This window comes from Nematolebias whitei, chromosome 7 (assembly GCF_014905685.2).
Source record: "Nematolebias whitei isolate Nwh7 chromosome 7, NemWhi1, whole genome shotgun sequence".
Taxonomy (NCBI): domain Eukaryota; kingdom Metazoa; phylum Chordata; class Actinopteri; order Cyprinodontiformes; family Rivulidae; genus Nematolebias; species Nematolebias whitei.
Window position 1 is genome coordinate 1,075,546 of NC_056504.1, and position 16,756 is coordinate 1,092,301.

Here is a 16,756-nt window from a genome sequence, read left to right on the forward strand (position 1 = left end):
AGTGGCTTGACCTGGGGAATGCGGCACCTGTAGCCCATTTCCTGCACACGCCTGTGCACGGTGGCTCTGGATGTTTCTACTCCAGACTCAGTCCACTGCTTCCGCAGGTCCCCCAAGGTCTGGAATCGGCCCTTCTCCACAATCCTCCTCAGGGTCCGGTCACCTCTTCTCGTTGTGCAGCGTTTTCTGCCACACTTTTCCCTTCCCACAGACTTCCCACTGAGGTGCCTTGATACAGCACTCTGGGAACAGCCTATTCGTTCAGCAATTTCTTTCTGTGTCTTACCTTCTTGCTTGAGGGTGTCAATGATGGCCTTCTGGACAGCAGTCAGGTCGGCAGTCTTACCCATGATTGTGGTTTTGAGTAATGAACAAGGCTGGGAGTTTTTAAAAGCCTCAGGAATCTTTTGCAGGTGTTTAGAGTTACGTCGTTGATTAAGATGGTTAGGTTAATAGCTGGTTTAGAGAACCTTTTCATGATATGCTCATTTTTTGAAACAGGCATTTTGGGTTTTCATGAGCTGTATGCCATAATCATCAGTATTAAAACAATTAAAGACCTGAAATATTTCAGTTGGTGTGCAATGAATCTGAAATATATGAAAGTTTAATTTTTATCATTACATTATGGAAAATAATGACCTTTATCACAATATGCTAATTTTTTGAGAAGGACCTGTACAATCCAACAATTTTCAGTCATGTCATCTGGACAGTTTCCTTTTTCTTTTTTTTTTCTTTTTTTTTTTTCTGAAACGTTTCATCTTCCATCCGATTGGATTGTATACCTGGATTATTGAGCACGGACTCTTTTGGTTGTTGTAACTCATCAACCTGGTTTCATTAAGAATCAGAATAAACTTTATTGGAATTGCACCGAGGTACAACGCGAATATGTACGTACAGTTGTCCGAAAGATGGGCAGAGTGCACGAAGCTGCAACTACAGAAGAGCGCGGCCATTTTATCCTTATCAGATAATAATCTTAGATAGGAAAAGGGGGAGAAACATGAGGGTAGATAGTGGTATTACAAAAAAAGATCTTTCACATCTTGTCTATCAGGACACGATTTGAGACATAAAAAAAACTCTACCAGCAGCACAATTAAAACATGATCACATTTGCATTTGACATCGATGTATTGAGATTTGTCCATGAGGTTTTTTCAGATCAGTTTCTGAAGATGTTGTTCCAGCCAGCAGTTCTGATAAGCCTGCACAGAAAGTTCTCGGGGGGGGGGGCTTGCAAGACATGAAGCTTTTATCCTTGGGTACTCATGTCCCAGGAGAAATTTGATAGTCAGCCTGTCTCCGAGGCCATTGGGAATCAGATTAGATAAGCTTAATATTTGTTTTTCTTCAGGCAGACAGATTTTTTCTTCAGCCTTGAGTCCATCTGCGTGTTCTGGTTCCGAAAAAGCCTAATTGTTGAATTTAATTTCACTGATCCATGCTATGAGTCTCCTTCAAGGTCGAACCCACCACGCTGACGAGTCCCAATGCCGCAGGTGGTCTGCGATTCTCAATCGCCTCCACCTTACAGTTAAGCTCGTAGACCAGACAATTTAAATTTCCCACAGCGAGGACCAGACCTTCACACTGACTCGGAAGCTTTTCCATGGCCAAAACTGCTCCCGCTGTCTTCTTCAAGATGAGACCCAGGCGCTTCAGACAGGCCAGTTCCCCAGGACCTTGTCGCTTTGATGAAAAAATCTTATCAATAGAGTTGAACACCCACGATACCAAATCCCTAATCTTCTTAATTTATGTTCGGGAGATGAGACCCAGGCGCTTCAGACAGACAGAGAGCAGAGCAGGAAGAAGGAAAAAAACGGGGGAGGAGAAATTGAAGCTGCCACCTCGATCAGAGCCTGGGAGGAATGAAAGAATTAAAGAATTAAATTAAAGGAATTAAAGAGTTGTTCTAGATGCTGATGGCTGTGGACAGGAAGGATCACTTGTATTGTCTGTCCTACAACAGATCTGAAGAAGCCTCTGACTGAAGACACTCTGTTGTTGTATGACAGTATGATGAAGAGGATGCTGAGGGTTGTCTATAATGTTCTTCGTTTTATGAAGAATCATTCTTTCTACAATCATATCCAAAGGTTCTAGAGGAGTCCCCAGAACTGAGCCAGCCTTCTTTATGAGCTTGTTGATCTTTTTGAAGTCACTTGCTCTGGTGCTGCTCCCCCAGCAGATGATGACAGAAGAGACAGCGCTCTCTACAACAGACTTATAGAAGATATGCAGCATCTCACTGCAAACACTGAAGGACTTCAGCTTCCTCAAGAATTAAAGTCTGCTCTGTCCCTTCTTATAGACACCTTCACTGTTGCATTTCCAGTCCAGTCTGTTGTCCAGGTGAACTCCAAGGTATTTATTCTTCTCCACCACCTCCACTTCTTTTCCCATGATTAAAATAGGGTTGGACCTGTTCTTGTTCCTCCTGAAATCTACAATCATCTCCTTTGTTTTGTTCACATTCAAGATGAGATGATTGTTTCCACACCATGCCACAAAGTGGTCCACCAGTTCCCTGTACTCAGCTTCTTGTCCATCTCTGATACACCCGGCCACTGCAGAGTCATCTGAATATTTCTGCAGATGACAGATGTCTGATTTGTACTAGAAATTTGAGGTGCACATAGTGAAAAGAATGGTGAGAGTACAGTCCCCTGTGGTGCTCCTGAGCTACTGACCACCTGGTTAGACACACAACCCTCAGTCTCACAAACTGTGGTCTGTCTGTCAGGTAGTCTTTGATCCAGGTGATTGTTGGGGCTTCCATTTGAGTTTTCTGGAGTTTCTGACAAAGCAAATCAGGCTGGATTGTGTTAAATGCACTGGTGAAATCAAAGAACATGATTCTCACAGTGATGTCTGCTTTTTCTGGATGTCAGTTGTCGTAACGGGCTGGTGTTGGTGAACCCAGTGGTGTAGGCAAGCAGGCGAGGACTCAGGATAAATATATTAAATAAATAATTTATTAACAAAACCAAAGAACTGACAGGGCAGCAAAACAAACATGGAATGATCAGGAGGTACTCACAGACAGGTCATCACCAGTGGACAGAAGACAATGCCAGGATGAGGGATAAGAGAAACACATAGGCTTAAATACAAATTTTGACCAAGACTAACACACAACACCTGTCAGGTTCACATGTGTAGGGAATAGGGTAATCAGACAGAAGGGAGCAGGCAGACGAAAGACATGAATACGACACAAGTGGAGCTAGAGATGAAGGAACACACCAACCATATAAAGACAGAAATAGAGGATGGGGCGAAAGCAAGACATAAACACAACATCCGATGGGGCTAAACACCAGGGGACAAAAAAAAAAACCCCTCCTACAACAGTGAGTTTGCTGAAGCAGGTGTATGATGGTATCTTCAACTCCAAGTCCACATTGATAAGCAAACTGCAGTGGGTCCTGATATGTGCTTGTTTAGTCAGGTGGGCCAACAGAAGCCTCTCTAGGACCTTCATGATGTGGGATGTCAGGGCAACACGTCTATAGTCATTGAGGACTCATGGGTGAGTTTTCTTTGGCACTGGAACAAGGCAGGAGGTTTTCCACAACACTGGAACCTTCTCCTGGGTCAGGCTAAGGTTGAAGAGGTGCAGCAGAACCCCACAGAGTTGCTCTGCACAGACCTTCAGGTCTCTGGGACTTACACCATCTGGACCTGCAGCCTTATTCTGGTTCAGTCTCTCCAGCTGCTTCCTCACCTGACTTCTAGAGATGCGGGGGGGGGGGGGGGGGGAGGCAAATGAGGTGTCAGCATCTTCTGATTTGGTTGAAGACCAACATGTAGAAGAAGAAAGGTCCATGACTGAGGTGGTAGATACAGTATTTGAGGTGTGACAGGACAGCCTTGAGTCAAAGGCAGGTGGTATATCTGTTTGGCTGTGGGCAAGAGAGGAGGGTGCTGAGCTTGTTCCTGAACTGAACCTGTTGAAGAACGTGTTCAGTTCATTGACTCTGTCCAGGCTTCCATCCTTCTGATCCTCCTTCTGCTTGAAGCCTGTGATCTTTTTCATCCCTGTCCACACCTCTCTGATATTGTTCTGCTGGAGCTTGCTCTCCAGCTTCTTCTTGTGCACCTCCTTGCTGTTTCTTATCTTGACTTTTAGTTGCTTCTGTGTGCTCCTCAATAATTCCCTGTCTCCCTCCCTGAAGGCTCTTTTTTTCTGGTTTTACAGTTCCTTCAGGTCAGTGGTGATCCAGAGTTTGTTACTGGGGAAGCATCTCACTGTTCTGGTGGGGATGGTGTTGTTTACACAGAAGTTTATATAGTCCGTCACACACTCAGCCATGGCATTGATGTCCTCTCCATGTGGCTGGCACAGTGCATCCCAGTCTGTAGCCTCAAAACAACCCTGCAGGGCTTCTTCAGCTTCCATTGACCATTTTGTCACTGTTCTCTTTATTACAGGTTGTCTCTGAATGAGGGGTTTATATTTTGAGCAGAGAAACACAATACTGTGATCAATTAAAAAAAACTTCATTAATCCCATTGGAAAATTAAGTGTAGTCGTAGCTCATCCTGGTTTCATTCAAGAGTTTTTATAGATGCTTATAGCTGTGGGAAGGAAGGATCTCCTGCAGCGAATCCAAAGAATATGGCCACAGATACAAATCCGTCCACCCTGATCCAGCTTGCTGTCATATCCGGCGGGACTCCAAGTCCTCCTTGGCAGCAGAATTGCCCGAAAGCCAGACAGAATTCCTCCCTGTGTGATGGTCACTTCACCCAACAATCTGCCGAGTGCCTCGTCGCCATGGACAGACAGCTGAAGGTGCTGGGGGATGATCCCAGTTCTCCCGTTGTCACGAGCAGTTTCCCACCAGCTCCAGGATTTCGGCAGTCTGGCATTCGAGCACTGCAGCCAGGTTGATGGGAATTCGTCCACAGAGCCTCCTTTTCAACTCATTTGGGACTTGGTGCTGTAGTTGCGGTATTTGAACTTTTGAGATGTTAATCAGCTGCTCCTGGTTGTTAAAAAATACCTTGTTGTCATGGTTAGGTATCATAACAAATGTCCAAAATTAAAAAGATTTCAGTAAAATTCCTTCCAGCTGCATAGCATCTGATACCAGAGTAAAAAAAAATCATCCACAAAAACGATTTACATCAAGAAAAAGAGGAAATAAAATTTTCAAAAGCAATAACTCAAAATGAATGTAAAAGAGCTGCTCCAACGTGCAGCCACCTTGAACAACACAATTCTAGAATCTGATTTGCCAAGAGGGGTCTTGCTCTAGTGATGCATGAATCCTTGACATTTGTATAAAACAAGTCCAGCATTTTGTTTTCTCTGGTAGAGCAGCTGACAAACTATTGGAATGTTGGGAGTGTAGCAGAGAGTGAGACATGATTAAAATCCTCAGATATTGCCACAAACACATTTGGGTGTTGTTTCTATAGCGTAGCAATCACTGAGCTGATGACATCACATGCAGTCTCGGCAACAGCATAGGGTGGTAAACGGTTGCCAAAATAACACTGGTGAACTCTCTTGGCAAATAATATGGACGACAACTTACTGCTAACAGTTCAATAACTGGACTGCAGAGACGACACTTCAAAGTAACATGTCCAGGATTACACCCTCTGGTTTTCACAAGCACTGCCAACCCACCTCCTTGCTTTTGCCACTCCTCTTTTAAATCTCTTTCTGCTCTTATGGTCAGAAAGCAAACCAGTTCTGCTTGTGATAAGATGGTCTCTTTGGTACGCCCCTCCTCCATTGCCGGCCCTCTTCCTTGTTGACAGTCTTGTCAAACTGGTTGAAAACAACAAAGTCCATGCTCAATAATCCAGGTATAAAATCCAACATTTTTCATCAGGTCATCTGGACAGTTTCTTTTTTTGTGCTGAAATGTTTCGCCTTCGATCCGGAAGGCTTCATCAGTCAAGGAAACACACAACAAAACTGATTCTTCCTCCAACAGCTTACTCCAAAGTGGAACAAACCAGTTCTGCTTGTGATTAGATGGTTTCTTTGGTACGCCCCTTCCTCCATTGCTGGCCCTCTTCCTTGTTGACAGTCTTGTCAAACTGGTTGTTGGATCATAAAAAGACACAAAATTATTGGATCTCTCAGGAATATTCCCCTCACACATGTTTAAAGAACAGATACAGTCTCTTTCATCTTTATGGCACACTGTTGCTCCAGAGCTGGACATAAACAGACTCTAGGTGTGCTGACATTATTTTGTTGGAGAATCATCTGAAACACACACAGCATGTTTTACTAAACCATATTTAATTGACATGTACCAGTACATACTTTTACACTCAGCTTTATAGCAAAATAGCATTAGCTTACCATCACTCATCTAATCATTTCCAACACTCTCGTGTTCTTCTCCAAAGCCTTTTGCCCGCAGACTTTACTGGGTCTCTTCTCTTTGATGTTTAATAAAAAGTCACAAACTGAGTAGAATGTTCAACAAAGCTACGAGATCCTCCATTTTGGTTGTGTATATTTTTAGGGTCAGTAAATAGCTTAATGGACACTACCGCTACCAGCTGGTAAAGCGAGTTGGATTATGGATCCCGCCTACAGAACCGGTCCTGAAGTGCATATGGAAATGCAACGTGTACCGAGTTGAACTGATCTGATCCATCACTGTGGAAAAGGGGCTATAGTTTCTCCAGCATGTCCTGGGTCTTCCCCAGCGTCTCCTCCCAGTCGGACATGCTCAAATCATCTCCCTAGGGAGCCACGCAGGGAGCATCCTTACCAGATGCTCGAACTACGTAAACTGACTTCTCTGGATGTGGAGGAGCAGAGGTTCTACTCTGAGTCTCTCCTGATAACTGAACTTCTCACCCTGTCTCTGAGGGAGAGTCTAGCTACCCTGCAGAGGAAACTCGTTTCAACCTCCTGTATCCACAATCTCATTCTTTCAGTCACTACCCAGAGTTCATGACCAGAGGTGAGGGGAGGAACATAGACCGACCAGTAAACAGAGAGCTTTGCTTTTCAGCTCAGCTCCCTGTTCACCACAATGGAAACTTTAGATCAATATGTGTAAAACCGAAGGAATTAGTCATTTTGTGTGTTTACTGTTTGTTGGCTCTCTTGTATTACACTGATGTACAGTTGTCCTTCAGGATTTCGTGGTTCATTTATCGTGGATTCACTCTATTGTGGTTTTTCAAATTGGCTGATTGATGGATGAGCCGCACGATCGGCATGGAATTTTTGTATAAATACATTATTTTAGATTATTTAGCACCTGCTGCTCCTTTGTGAAGCCCAGAGCTGCAGAAAAGGCTTCCTCGTGCGCTTCTGTGCAGCCCTTACTGAAGGATAAACTTCCTCATGCTGCTGAACAGCTGATCTGCATGCAGAGTGGAGAAGTGGTCGCGGCTAGGAGCGCTTGCAGGTGGCTTAGCACAGCGGAGGCACAGAGAGGGATATCATGACATTCTGTGCTCTTTAGAGCGTTTAGAGCTTAGAAACATTGCTTAGAATCTTGCAAGAGTGTGGGCAGGGTTTAAAACACCTTTATATATGCATACATATATATATATATATTTATACATTATATATATATGTGTATGTGTATATATATATATATATATATATATATATATATATATATATATATACATATATCACCACTGGATGAAGAGCATCTCAGCGTGACCTCAGCAGAAGTAAGGAGTACATTCAGGAGGTTTAATGCAAGGCAACTGGCCCAGACAACATCCCCGGAAAAGTGCTGAAAGGATGTGCCGACCAGCTCTGCGAGGTGCTGGCAGACATCTTTAACACCTCACTTACTCTGGAGACAGTACCCACCTGCCTGAAGACTGCCACCATCATCCCAGTCCCAAAAAGCTCTACAGTGACTGGTCTGAATGACTATCGGCCAGTGGCCCTCACCCCGATAGTCGCTAAATGCTTAAAAAAAACTGCTCTTGTCCCACATCAAAACAACCATCAACATGAACGAGGACCCTCATACATACCGCGAGAATCGATCTACAGAGGATGCCATCTCCTCTGTGGTCCACACTGCTCTCACCCACCTGGAGCAGAAAAACTCTTACGTCCGTATGCTCTTTGTGGACTTCACATCTGTCTTCAACACCATGATCCCCCAAACCCTGATGGACAAACTATCCACACTAGGACTAAGCCCCTCCATCTGCAACTGGGTACTAGACTTCTTAACAAACAGACCACAGTTAGTGAGGATCCACAACCTCTCCTCCTCCACCATAACCCTCAGCACTGGCTCTCCTCAGGGTTGTGTGTTGAGCCCCCTCCTGTTTACTCTGCTCACGTATGATTGTACAGCTACCCATCCAGGCTGTCACATTTTAAAGTTTGCAGATGATACAGCGGTGGTGGGATGCATCACAAACAATGATGAGTCCAGCTACAGGCAGGAGGTGGAACACCTGGAGAGCTGGTGCAAAGAGAATAACCTTCACATCAATGTGAAGAAGATGAAGGAGATGATTGTGGACTCAAAAGTAAAAAACACACCTACACCCCCCTGAACATAAGAGGATATGCGGTGGAAGTGGTCTCCAGCTACAAGTACTTGGGTGTACACATGAACACCAACCTCAGCTGGAGCAACAACACCACCAGCCTGATGAAGAAAGCTCATCAGAGACTCTACTTCCTCAGACGGCTGAGACGAGCTGATCTGGAAGCTCAGTCCTCACCTCCTTCTACAGGTGTGCAGTGGAGAGCATCCTGTGCTCCAGCATCAACGTGTGGCATGGAGGCTGCACAGCTGCAGAAAGAAAAGCTTTGCAGAGAGTGGTGAAGGCTGCACAGAAATTTGTTGGAATCAGTCTCCCCACCATCACAGACATCTACACCTCCAGATGCAGGAAGAGGGCCACCTGCATCATGAAGGACCACACTAACCCAGCACACACACTTTTTGCCCCACTCCCCTCAGGAAGGAGGTTGAGGAGCATTAAGTGTAGAACCACTTGACTGAGGAACAGCTTCTACCCTGAGGCTGTTAGACTCATGAATCTCTAACCAGAATAATCACTGTGAAAAATCACATCATGTTGCTGCTGATCTGTTTCATGTTGCTGCTGATCTGTTTCAATGTTGCTGCTGATCTGTTTCATGTTGCTGCTGATCTGTTCATGCGTGCTCATTTGCTCATAGACTCATGTTCATGTTCGTGCTGCTGTTTGACGTAACGTTTTTATGCTATTAGTGCTTTGTGTACATTTAGTTGATGTTTTTCTTAGTTCATATCTTAGATGTTATTACTGTTTTTCTTTTACATTTTATTGTTGGATGTAACTGGGACCCCGTGTACATAATTTCGCTCCACCACATGTACCACATGAGGTGCGAACGACAATAAAGTATCTCTGACTCTGACTCTCTGATATATATATATATATATACATATATATATATATATATGTATATAATAAACTACTTCTTACTACTTGTACTAATAATCCTACTTCAAAGTTTTTCACTTATCTCGGGGCTTCAGGGTACAGATCCCTCCTTGGACTTGGACAAAGGACTACTGTACATCATTACAGTACACACACACACAGAGACGCTCAGCTCTTCAGCTGTGGGTGATCAAGTGATCAGTCTAGCTAAAATCAGGAGAACATTCAGCAGCATCCGTCCTGATTTAGTCCAAGACTAAGGTTCATACCCTGTCCTGTTTTTGTTGTGGTTATTGTTTGGATATTTGCAATTTGCAATCAGTATTTTAGTTCCAGTTCAATAGTTTTTAATATTTATATAGCTCCAGTTCATGACAAAAGTCATCTTAGTGCGCAAAACAAATCCAAAATGCTAATTCCAGTGTAATTCCAATAATATGCATTTCATTTAATTCACTTCAATTATAACAAAACAATCAGGCTCTGTATCCTGATGCATGCTCAATAATCCAGGTAGAAAAATCCAAAAAAGTTCAATCTGGTCCTCTGGACATCCTTCTTGAGCATGTGATCAGCTGGTTTTGGTTGTCAGCAGCAAACTGGTTGATCCACTCTGAGAAGGTGCTATTTAAGAGACTGAGCTGAAAACAGCACCTCAGACTGAGGAAGTCTCTTGGATGAGAGACAAAACGTTTCTACATTTTTTTGCTTTGATTTGTTTTTTGTTTTTTTGAATGTCCAGAGGACCAGATTGAACGTTTTTGGAATCAGGCTCAGTGAATTACAAAATGACAATTAAGTAAAACTCATAAAGTTTCAGTGCCAGATTAGGGATGGCTTACATGAAATAATTTTGTTCCTACAGAGTTTTTTTTCCTTTAAATTACATCCATTTTTGTAAAGTTGTACATAAAATTTGTTGAAAAGACTTCAGGTTCATTTCCACAAAATAGTAAGTGGAGTTTTTGATTTTGTCTTAGTTTAGTATAAATTGTGTCTTTTCATGGTTGATCACTTTTGTAAAATGCTCGTTCAATATGAATCCATCTGATGTTTCCCATTTCAACTACAGATTCTTTATTCTGTCTTATACAGACTTTTCTCAAACAATGAAAGCTGTCCTTATATTCAGCGGACTTTTGTAGAGTCAGTCTGTTACACAGAGCAGAGATCAGATTTTTAATTTAATGTTTAATTTTAATGTTTTAATGTTGCATTTGGTTGTAATTACTCTATTCTACCAGCAGAGGTCAGTGGATGCATTGAACAACGCAGCACAGACAGAGGCAAAAAGAGCTTAATAAAGCACAAAAACCCTCTGCAGCTTTATGTTTTCTAGGTATAAAAATACTGTTTTTGACCACAGGTACATGTGGGCCATCGGCAAGAACGTTTGGAAACGATGGAAGAAGAGATTCTTTGTGTTGGTTCAGGTAAGCAGTGGAATAAATAAAAACTTAACACATTTATGAAATACTGTAGGTAAAATACACTCTACTGTAAAACACTATTGCGAAAATACTCCATTCAGCATCCATCCAGCCATCCATCCATCATCTTACGCTTGTTCCAAAGTCGGGTCGTGGGGAGAGCAGCTTGAGCATGGAGGCCCAGACGTCTTGTTCCACACCCACATCTTCTAGCTCTTCTTGGGCGACCCCAACGTTTGCAGGCCAACCGAGAGACATAGTCTCTCCAGCATGTCCTGGGTCTTACCCAGGGTCTCCTCCCAGTCGGACATGCCCAAATCACCTACCTAGGGAGCTGCCCAGTAGAGGATGACATTTTTTCGGGAGTACCATGGGTCACGTTATTCCGGACAGATTCTGGCGGGACCGGAGTCAACCTCATTATAACTCATGTGACTGGGACGTGACCAGACTGAAACAGGAATGGGTAGAAGATCAAATCAAATTCAATGTATTTCCTAAAAATTTAATTAAAAACAGGAGCAGTACAGGAGTGGGAGTGATTCTGAACAGGAGCAGGAGTCAGGTTACCAGGAGTGGGACAGGACAGGATTAATTTCTTTACTCTGGACCAGGATTGGGACAGGACAGGATTTTTTGTGTGGGACCAGCACAGGACAGGAGTGAAAATCCACTCCTGTGTCATCCTCTACTGCCCAGGGAGCATCCTTACCAGATGCCCAAACCACCTCAACTGGTTCCTCTCGATGCGGAGGAGCAGCGGTTTGACTCCGAGTCTCTCCCGGATAACTGAACTTCTCACCCTATCTCTAAGGGAGAGTCCAGCTACCCTACGGAGGAAACTCATTTCAACTACCTGCATCCATGATGTCATGCTTTCGGGCCCTACCCAGAGTTTGTGACCATAGGTGAGGGGAGGAATGTAGACCGACCGGTAAACAGAGAGCTTTGTCTTACAGCTCAGCTCCCTCTTTTCACCACAAAGGATCAGCAGAGAGTGCACAATAATACAGATGCTGCACCAATCTGTCAGTCAGTCTCACGCTCCATTCTTCCCTAACTTGTGAACATAACCCCAATATACTTGAACTTCTCCACTTAAGGCAGAACCTCACCCTCAACCCGAAGAAAGTAATCCACCCTTTTCCGAATGAAAATACTACATATATGTTTATACACACACACACACATATATATATATAAATATATATATATATATATATATATATATATATATATATATATATATAGAGAGAGAGAGAGAGAGAGAGAGAGAGAGAGAGAGAGAGAGAGAGAGAGCGAGAGAGAGAGAGAGAGAGAGAATTGAGAAAATGGCGTTCCACTAACATTGGAGAATTTTATTTAACTTGGAAAGATAGTCGGCTAACATATAAGAGAGTTCTTTGTAAAGCTAGAACTTTATATTACTCATCTTTAATAGAGGAGAATAAAAATAACCCTAGGTTTCTGTTTATTTCTTTTGCTAGACTAATGAAAAGTCTCATCTCTGTTGAACCATGTATCCCTACAACTATAAGTAGTGATCTAACAATTTTCAGTCAGGTCATCTGGACAGTTTTTTTTTTTTTTTTTTTCTGAAACGTTTCACCTTCCATCCGGAAGGTTTCATCAGTCAAGGAAACACAACACAAAACTGATTCTTCCCCCAAACAGCTTACTCCAAAGTGGAACAAACCAGTTACCTGTATGTTGGTGCTAAGATGGTGTCTTTGGTACACCTCCTCCTCAGGAGCCGGCCCTCTTCCTGGTCGACAGTCATGTCAAACTGGTTCAAAGCCAAAAAAAAGTCCATGCTCAATAATCCAGGTATATAATCCAACAATTTTCAGTCAGGTCATCTGGAAAGTTTCTTTTTTTTTTTTTTTTTTTTTTGCTGGAACGTTTCACCTTCAATCCAAATTATTAAGCATAGACTTTTTTTGGTTTTGAACTAGTTTGACATGACTGTCGACCCCATTGAGCCTCGGGGACTCATTTACAAGAGAGACCTGACTTCTTAACAAAGAGTCATGAAAACAATGAATAACAACGACAACAATAGACGGTCACAAAAGAGGCATACAGTTTTTATTTATTTTTTTACAAATCATAACAAAATAACAACCAAAAGGAAAAGTAGCACAAAAAACAAACAAACAGCTAGATTATAGGGCAGTGTAGAAAACTAAAAACAGAAAATTTGCTGTTGCCAGGAACTTAACAGATGTTTAAAGCCATATAGGGTGCATTCACACCAGCCCTGTTTAGTCCGCTTTAATCGAACTCTAGCTCGTTTTCCTAGAAAGTCCGGTTCGTTTAGGGAGGTGTGAACGCGCCATCGAACTCTGTCATGGAACAAAAAGGCGAACTCTGGCCCGGGCTAAAACCTAGGTCTCGGTCTGGTAGAAACGAACTCCAGCGCGATTTGAGTACAGTGTGAATGCAAACAGACCGGACCACACTCCGCAGGGTAAACAAACACACATTGCTCTGACCTTATATGGAGCCGTCAGCTGCCTTGTGTGAAAAACAATATTCTCCATGGTCTTCTGTCTCATCTTCTGCTCATGCTAAGTCCATTTTTGAAAAATGACAAAATACTCCTAAAACTGCTAAAATTTGATGCCACTTCTTTTTTATTTTTATTTACAGAAGAAGAAGAAGAAGAAGTGTCTTCAGAGGTTTTTGTGTCGTTTCTTTCAGTAGTTCTTGGTGCAGCGCCCCCACAGGCGAGCGGGGGAATAGGTTGGTTCAACAGGTTGACTCGACTGCACAGTGCAGTGTGAATACAAACGCACCAGCTCAAATGTAACAAAAGCTCATGAATATTGGTTCCGAACCGAACCGAGTCTACCGGACTATCTGGTGTGAAAACGACCTTAGAGAGGTCAAGGTTGAGGGCTTCATATCTTTTTGCAAGATATTCCAGGAAACAGGAGCGGAGTAGGAGAAGGTCCTTTGTCTAGTTCAGTCCTCACTGAGGGAACACTGCAGGTAATAATGTCCTGAGAGCGCACGCTGTAGCTGCACTCACGTAGAGACATATAGGAGGAGATGTATGAAGGCAACAGACCAAGAAGTGATTTAAAGATGAAAATGTACCAGTGAGAGAGTCTGCGTGAAGTTAATGGTGACCAGTTAACCAGTGAATACAGGGTGCAGTGATGGGTACAATAATCACAGCCCGTTATGAATCTTAGTGTACCATGATAAACAGCATCCAACATCTGCAGCATCCAACATCTGCAGGGTTCTTGTAGGAACGTTCATGTAAATAATGTCACCGTAATCAATGGAGGGAAGGAAAGTCACAGATACAAGGTGTTTCCTAGCATTCAGAGTTAAGCCCCCAGTATACTCCCGTGTACGTTCGTTCACGCGTACGTACGCGTGTACTGTACGCAGAGGGTTCAGACTTCGTACTCGAGCGTCCACCCTGAGCAGCTGCAGAGCAGCTTCACAGACGAGGAGCGTTTACCTTCGGGACAAATTGAGGTCGCCAATTGGTCATTTGCTGACACACCTACTGGATTGATTGACAGGTCGGTAAAAGAAAAAAAAAAAAGTTAGTAGCCTCAGCCGCAGCGGTGTTCTGTGTTTATATGTTGTTAATAAAAAGATTAAAAAAAAAACAACAAAAAAAAAAACAGGGAGCACTGGCTCTACAGCTCACACATCAGACCAGCCCACCAGGAAATCTCCAGACCTTCCCGCAGCCATGCTGGACCTGAGTTTAAATCGCTCGTGACAAATTCTTTCATTGCTCACCATTTCAGTCATGACATCAATGGAGGAGGAAGAGATCACTTGCCTCTTGGAAAAAAAACAAAAGAAGAGGCCAGATCAGAGATGAAGAAGGGGAATTTAATACATTGGTGTAGCATACAAAACAGTCCGTTGCTGGGCAGTTTATTGTGCGACACAGCGTATGCGTATGCAGTCGTAAAAATTGAGCTTTGCACGGACATGCCCTGGGGGGTACGCTCGTACCTCCGCGTACTCCACGGGAGTATACAGGGGGCTTTAGACAGGATCTGTTTCTGAAAAAGAAACCCAGTTTAACTTTCAGTTTCTTTACTAGGTTTTCCAAGTGGAGCTTAAAAGAGATGCGAGTCGACCAAGATACCCAAATATTTATAGGAATCAACAAACTCAATAGGGACACCATTTGAGGATAAAATCAAAAGAAGAACTGCTGGGAATGACTTCCTGTTTGAAAAAAAAAAACAACCCTTTGTTTTTTTTGGCATTTAAGACAAGTTTGAGGTGGAACAAATCTGACTGGATGATGTCAAATATGGATTTCAAAACCTGGAAAGCCTTAGCAACTGTTTTAGCTCGACAATAAACAACTGTGTCATCAGCATAGAAATGTATGGATGTGTCAGGGATGTTTTGACCTACATTACCTATGTAGATTGTAAAGAGGGTGGGTCCTAAGTCTGAGCCTTGTGGTACACCATTGTTGACTGTTAAATAACTGGAAGAAGTACCCTTATGTTGAACAATTTGCATCCGATCTGAGAGATAGTTAGAGAACCAACCAATGGTGTGATCTGAGAAACCGATTTCTGAGAGTTTATGACACAAGATGTTATGATTCAGTGTCAAAATCTTTAGACATGTTTAAGAAAAGTGTAGCACAATAATCCTTAGCATCCAGTGCTTCAACATTGTCATTAAGAACCTTCAGTGAAGCAGTGGTTGTGCTGTGTTGTTTCCTGAAACCAGATTGAAGGCAAGGTAAGATGTTAAATGAGTTCAAATACAAACCAGATTCCAAAAAAGTTGGGACACTAAACAAATTGTGAATAAAAACTGAATGCATTGATGTGGAGATGGCAAATGTCAATATTTTATTTGTAATATAACATAGATGACAGATCAAAAGTTTAATTTGTGTAAATGTAACATTTTAAAGGAAAAATATGTTGATTCAAAATTTCACAGTGTCAACAAATCCCAAAAAAGTTGGGACAAGTAGCAATAAGTGGCTGGAAAAAGGAAACTGAGCATATAACGAACAGCTGGAAGACCAATTGACACTAATTAGGTCAATTGACAACATGATTGGGTATAAAAAGAGCTTCTCAGAGTGTCAGTGTCTCTCAGAAGCCAAGATGGTAAGAGGATCACCAATTCCACCATTGTTGCACAGAAAGACAGTGCAGCAATACCAGAATGGTGTTACCCAGCGTAAAATAGCAAAGACTTTTAAGTTATCATCATCAACCGTGCATAACATCATCAAAAGATTCAGAGAATCTGGAACAATCGCTGTGCGTAAGGGTCAAGGCCGTAAAACTCTACTGGATGCTCGTGATCTCCGGGCCCTTAAACGTCACTGCACCTCAAACAGGAATGCCACTGTCAAGGAAATAACAGAATGGGCTCAGGAATACTTCCAGAAAGCATTGTCAGTGAACACAATCCACCGTGCCATCCGCCGTTGCCAGCTGAAACTCTACAGTGCAAAGAGCAAGCCATTTCTAAGCAAGCTCCACAAGCTCAGACGTTTGCACTGGGCCAGGGGTCATTTAAAATGGAGTGTGGTAAAATGGAAGACTGTTCTGTGGTCAGATGAGTCACGATTTGAAGTTCTTTATGGAACACTGGGACGCCATGTCATCCGGACCAGAGAGGACAAGGATAGCCCAAGTTGTTATCAACGCTCCGTTCAGAAGCCAGCATCACTGATGGTATGGGGTTGCATGAGCACTTGTGGCATGGGCAGCTTACATGTCTGGAAAGGCACCATTAATGCAGAGAACTATGTTCAGGTTCTAGAACAACATATGCTCCCATCTAGACGTCATCTCTTTCAGGGAAGACCCTGCATTTTTCAACACGATAATGCCAGACCACATTCTGCAGCAATCACAACATCATGGCTACGTAGGAGAAGGATC

At 42.9% G+C, this 16,756-nt stretch overlaps 1 protein-coding gene across 1 annotated transcript in view; it reads left to right on the forward strand.

The window, feature by feature from the left end:
* The window catches only part of LOC119412087 (calcium-dependent secretion activator 1-like), a 780,001-nt gene that overhangs the window by 122,416 nt on the left and 640,829 nt on the right, over window positions 1–16,756 (forward strand). Inside the window, 1 exon segment of the mRNA XM_037679064.1 lies at window positions 10,784–10,850. Coding sequence (XP_037534992.1) covers window positions 10,784–10,850 — 67 coding nt within the window.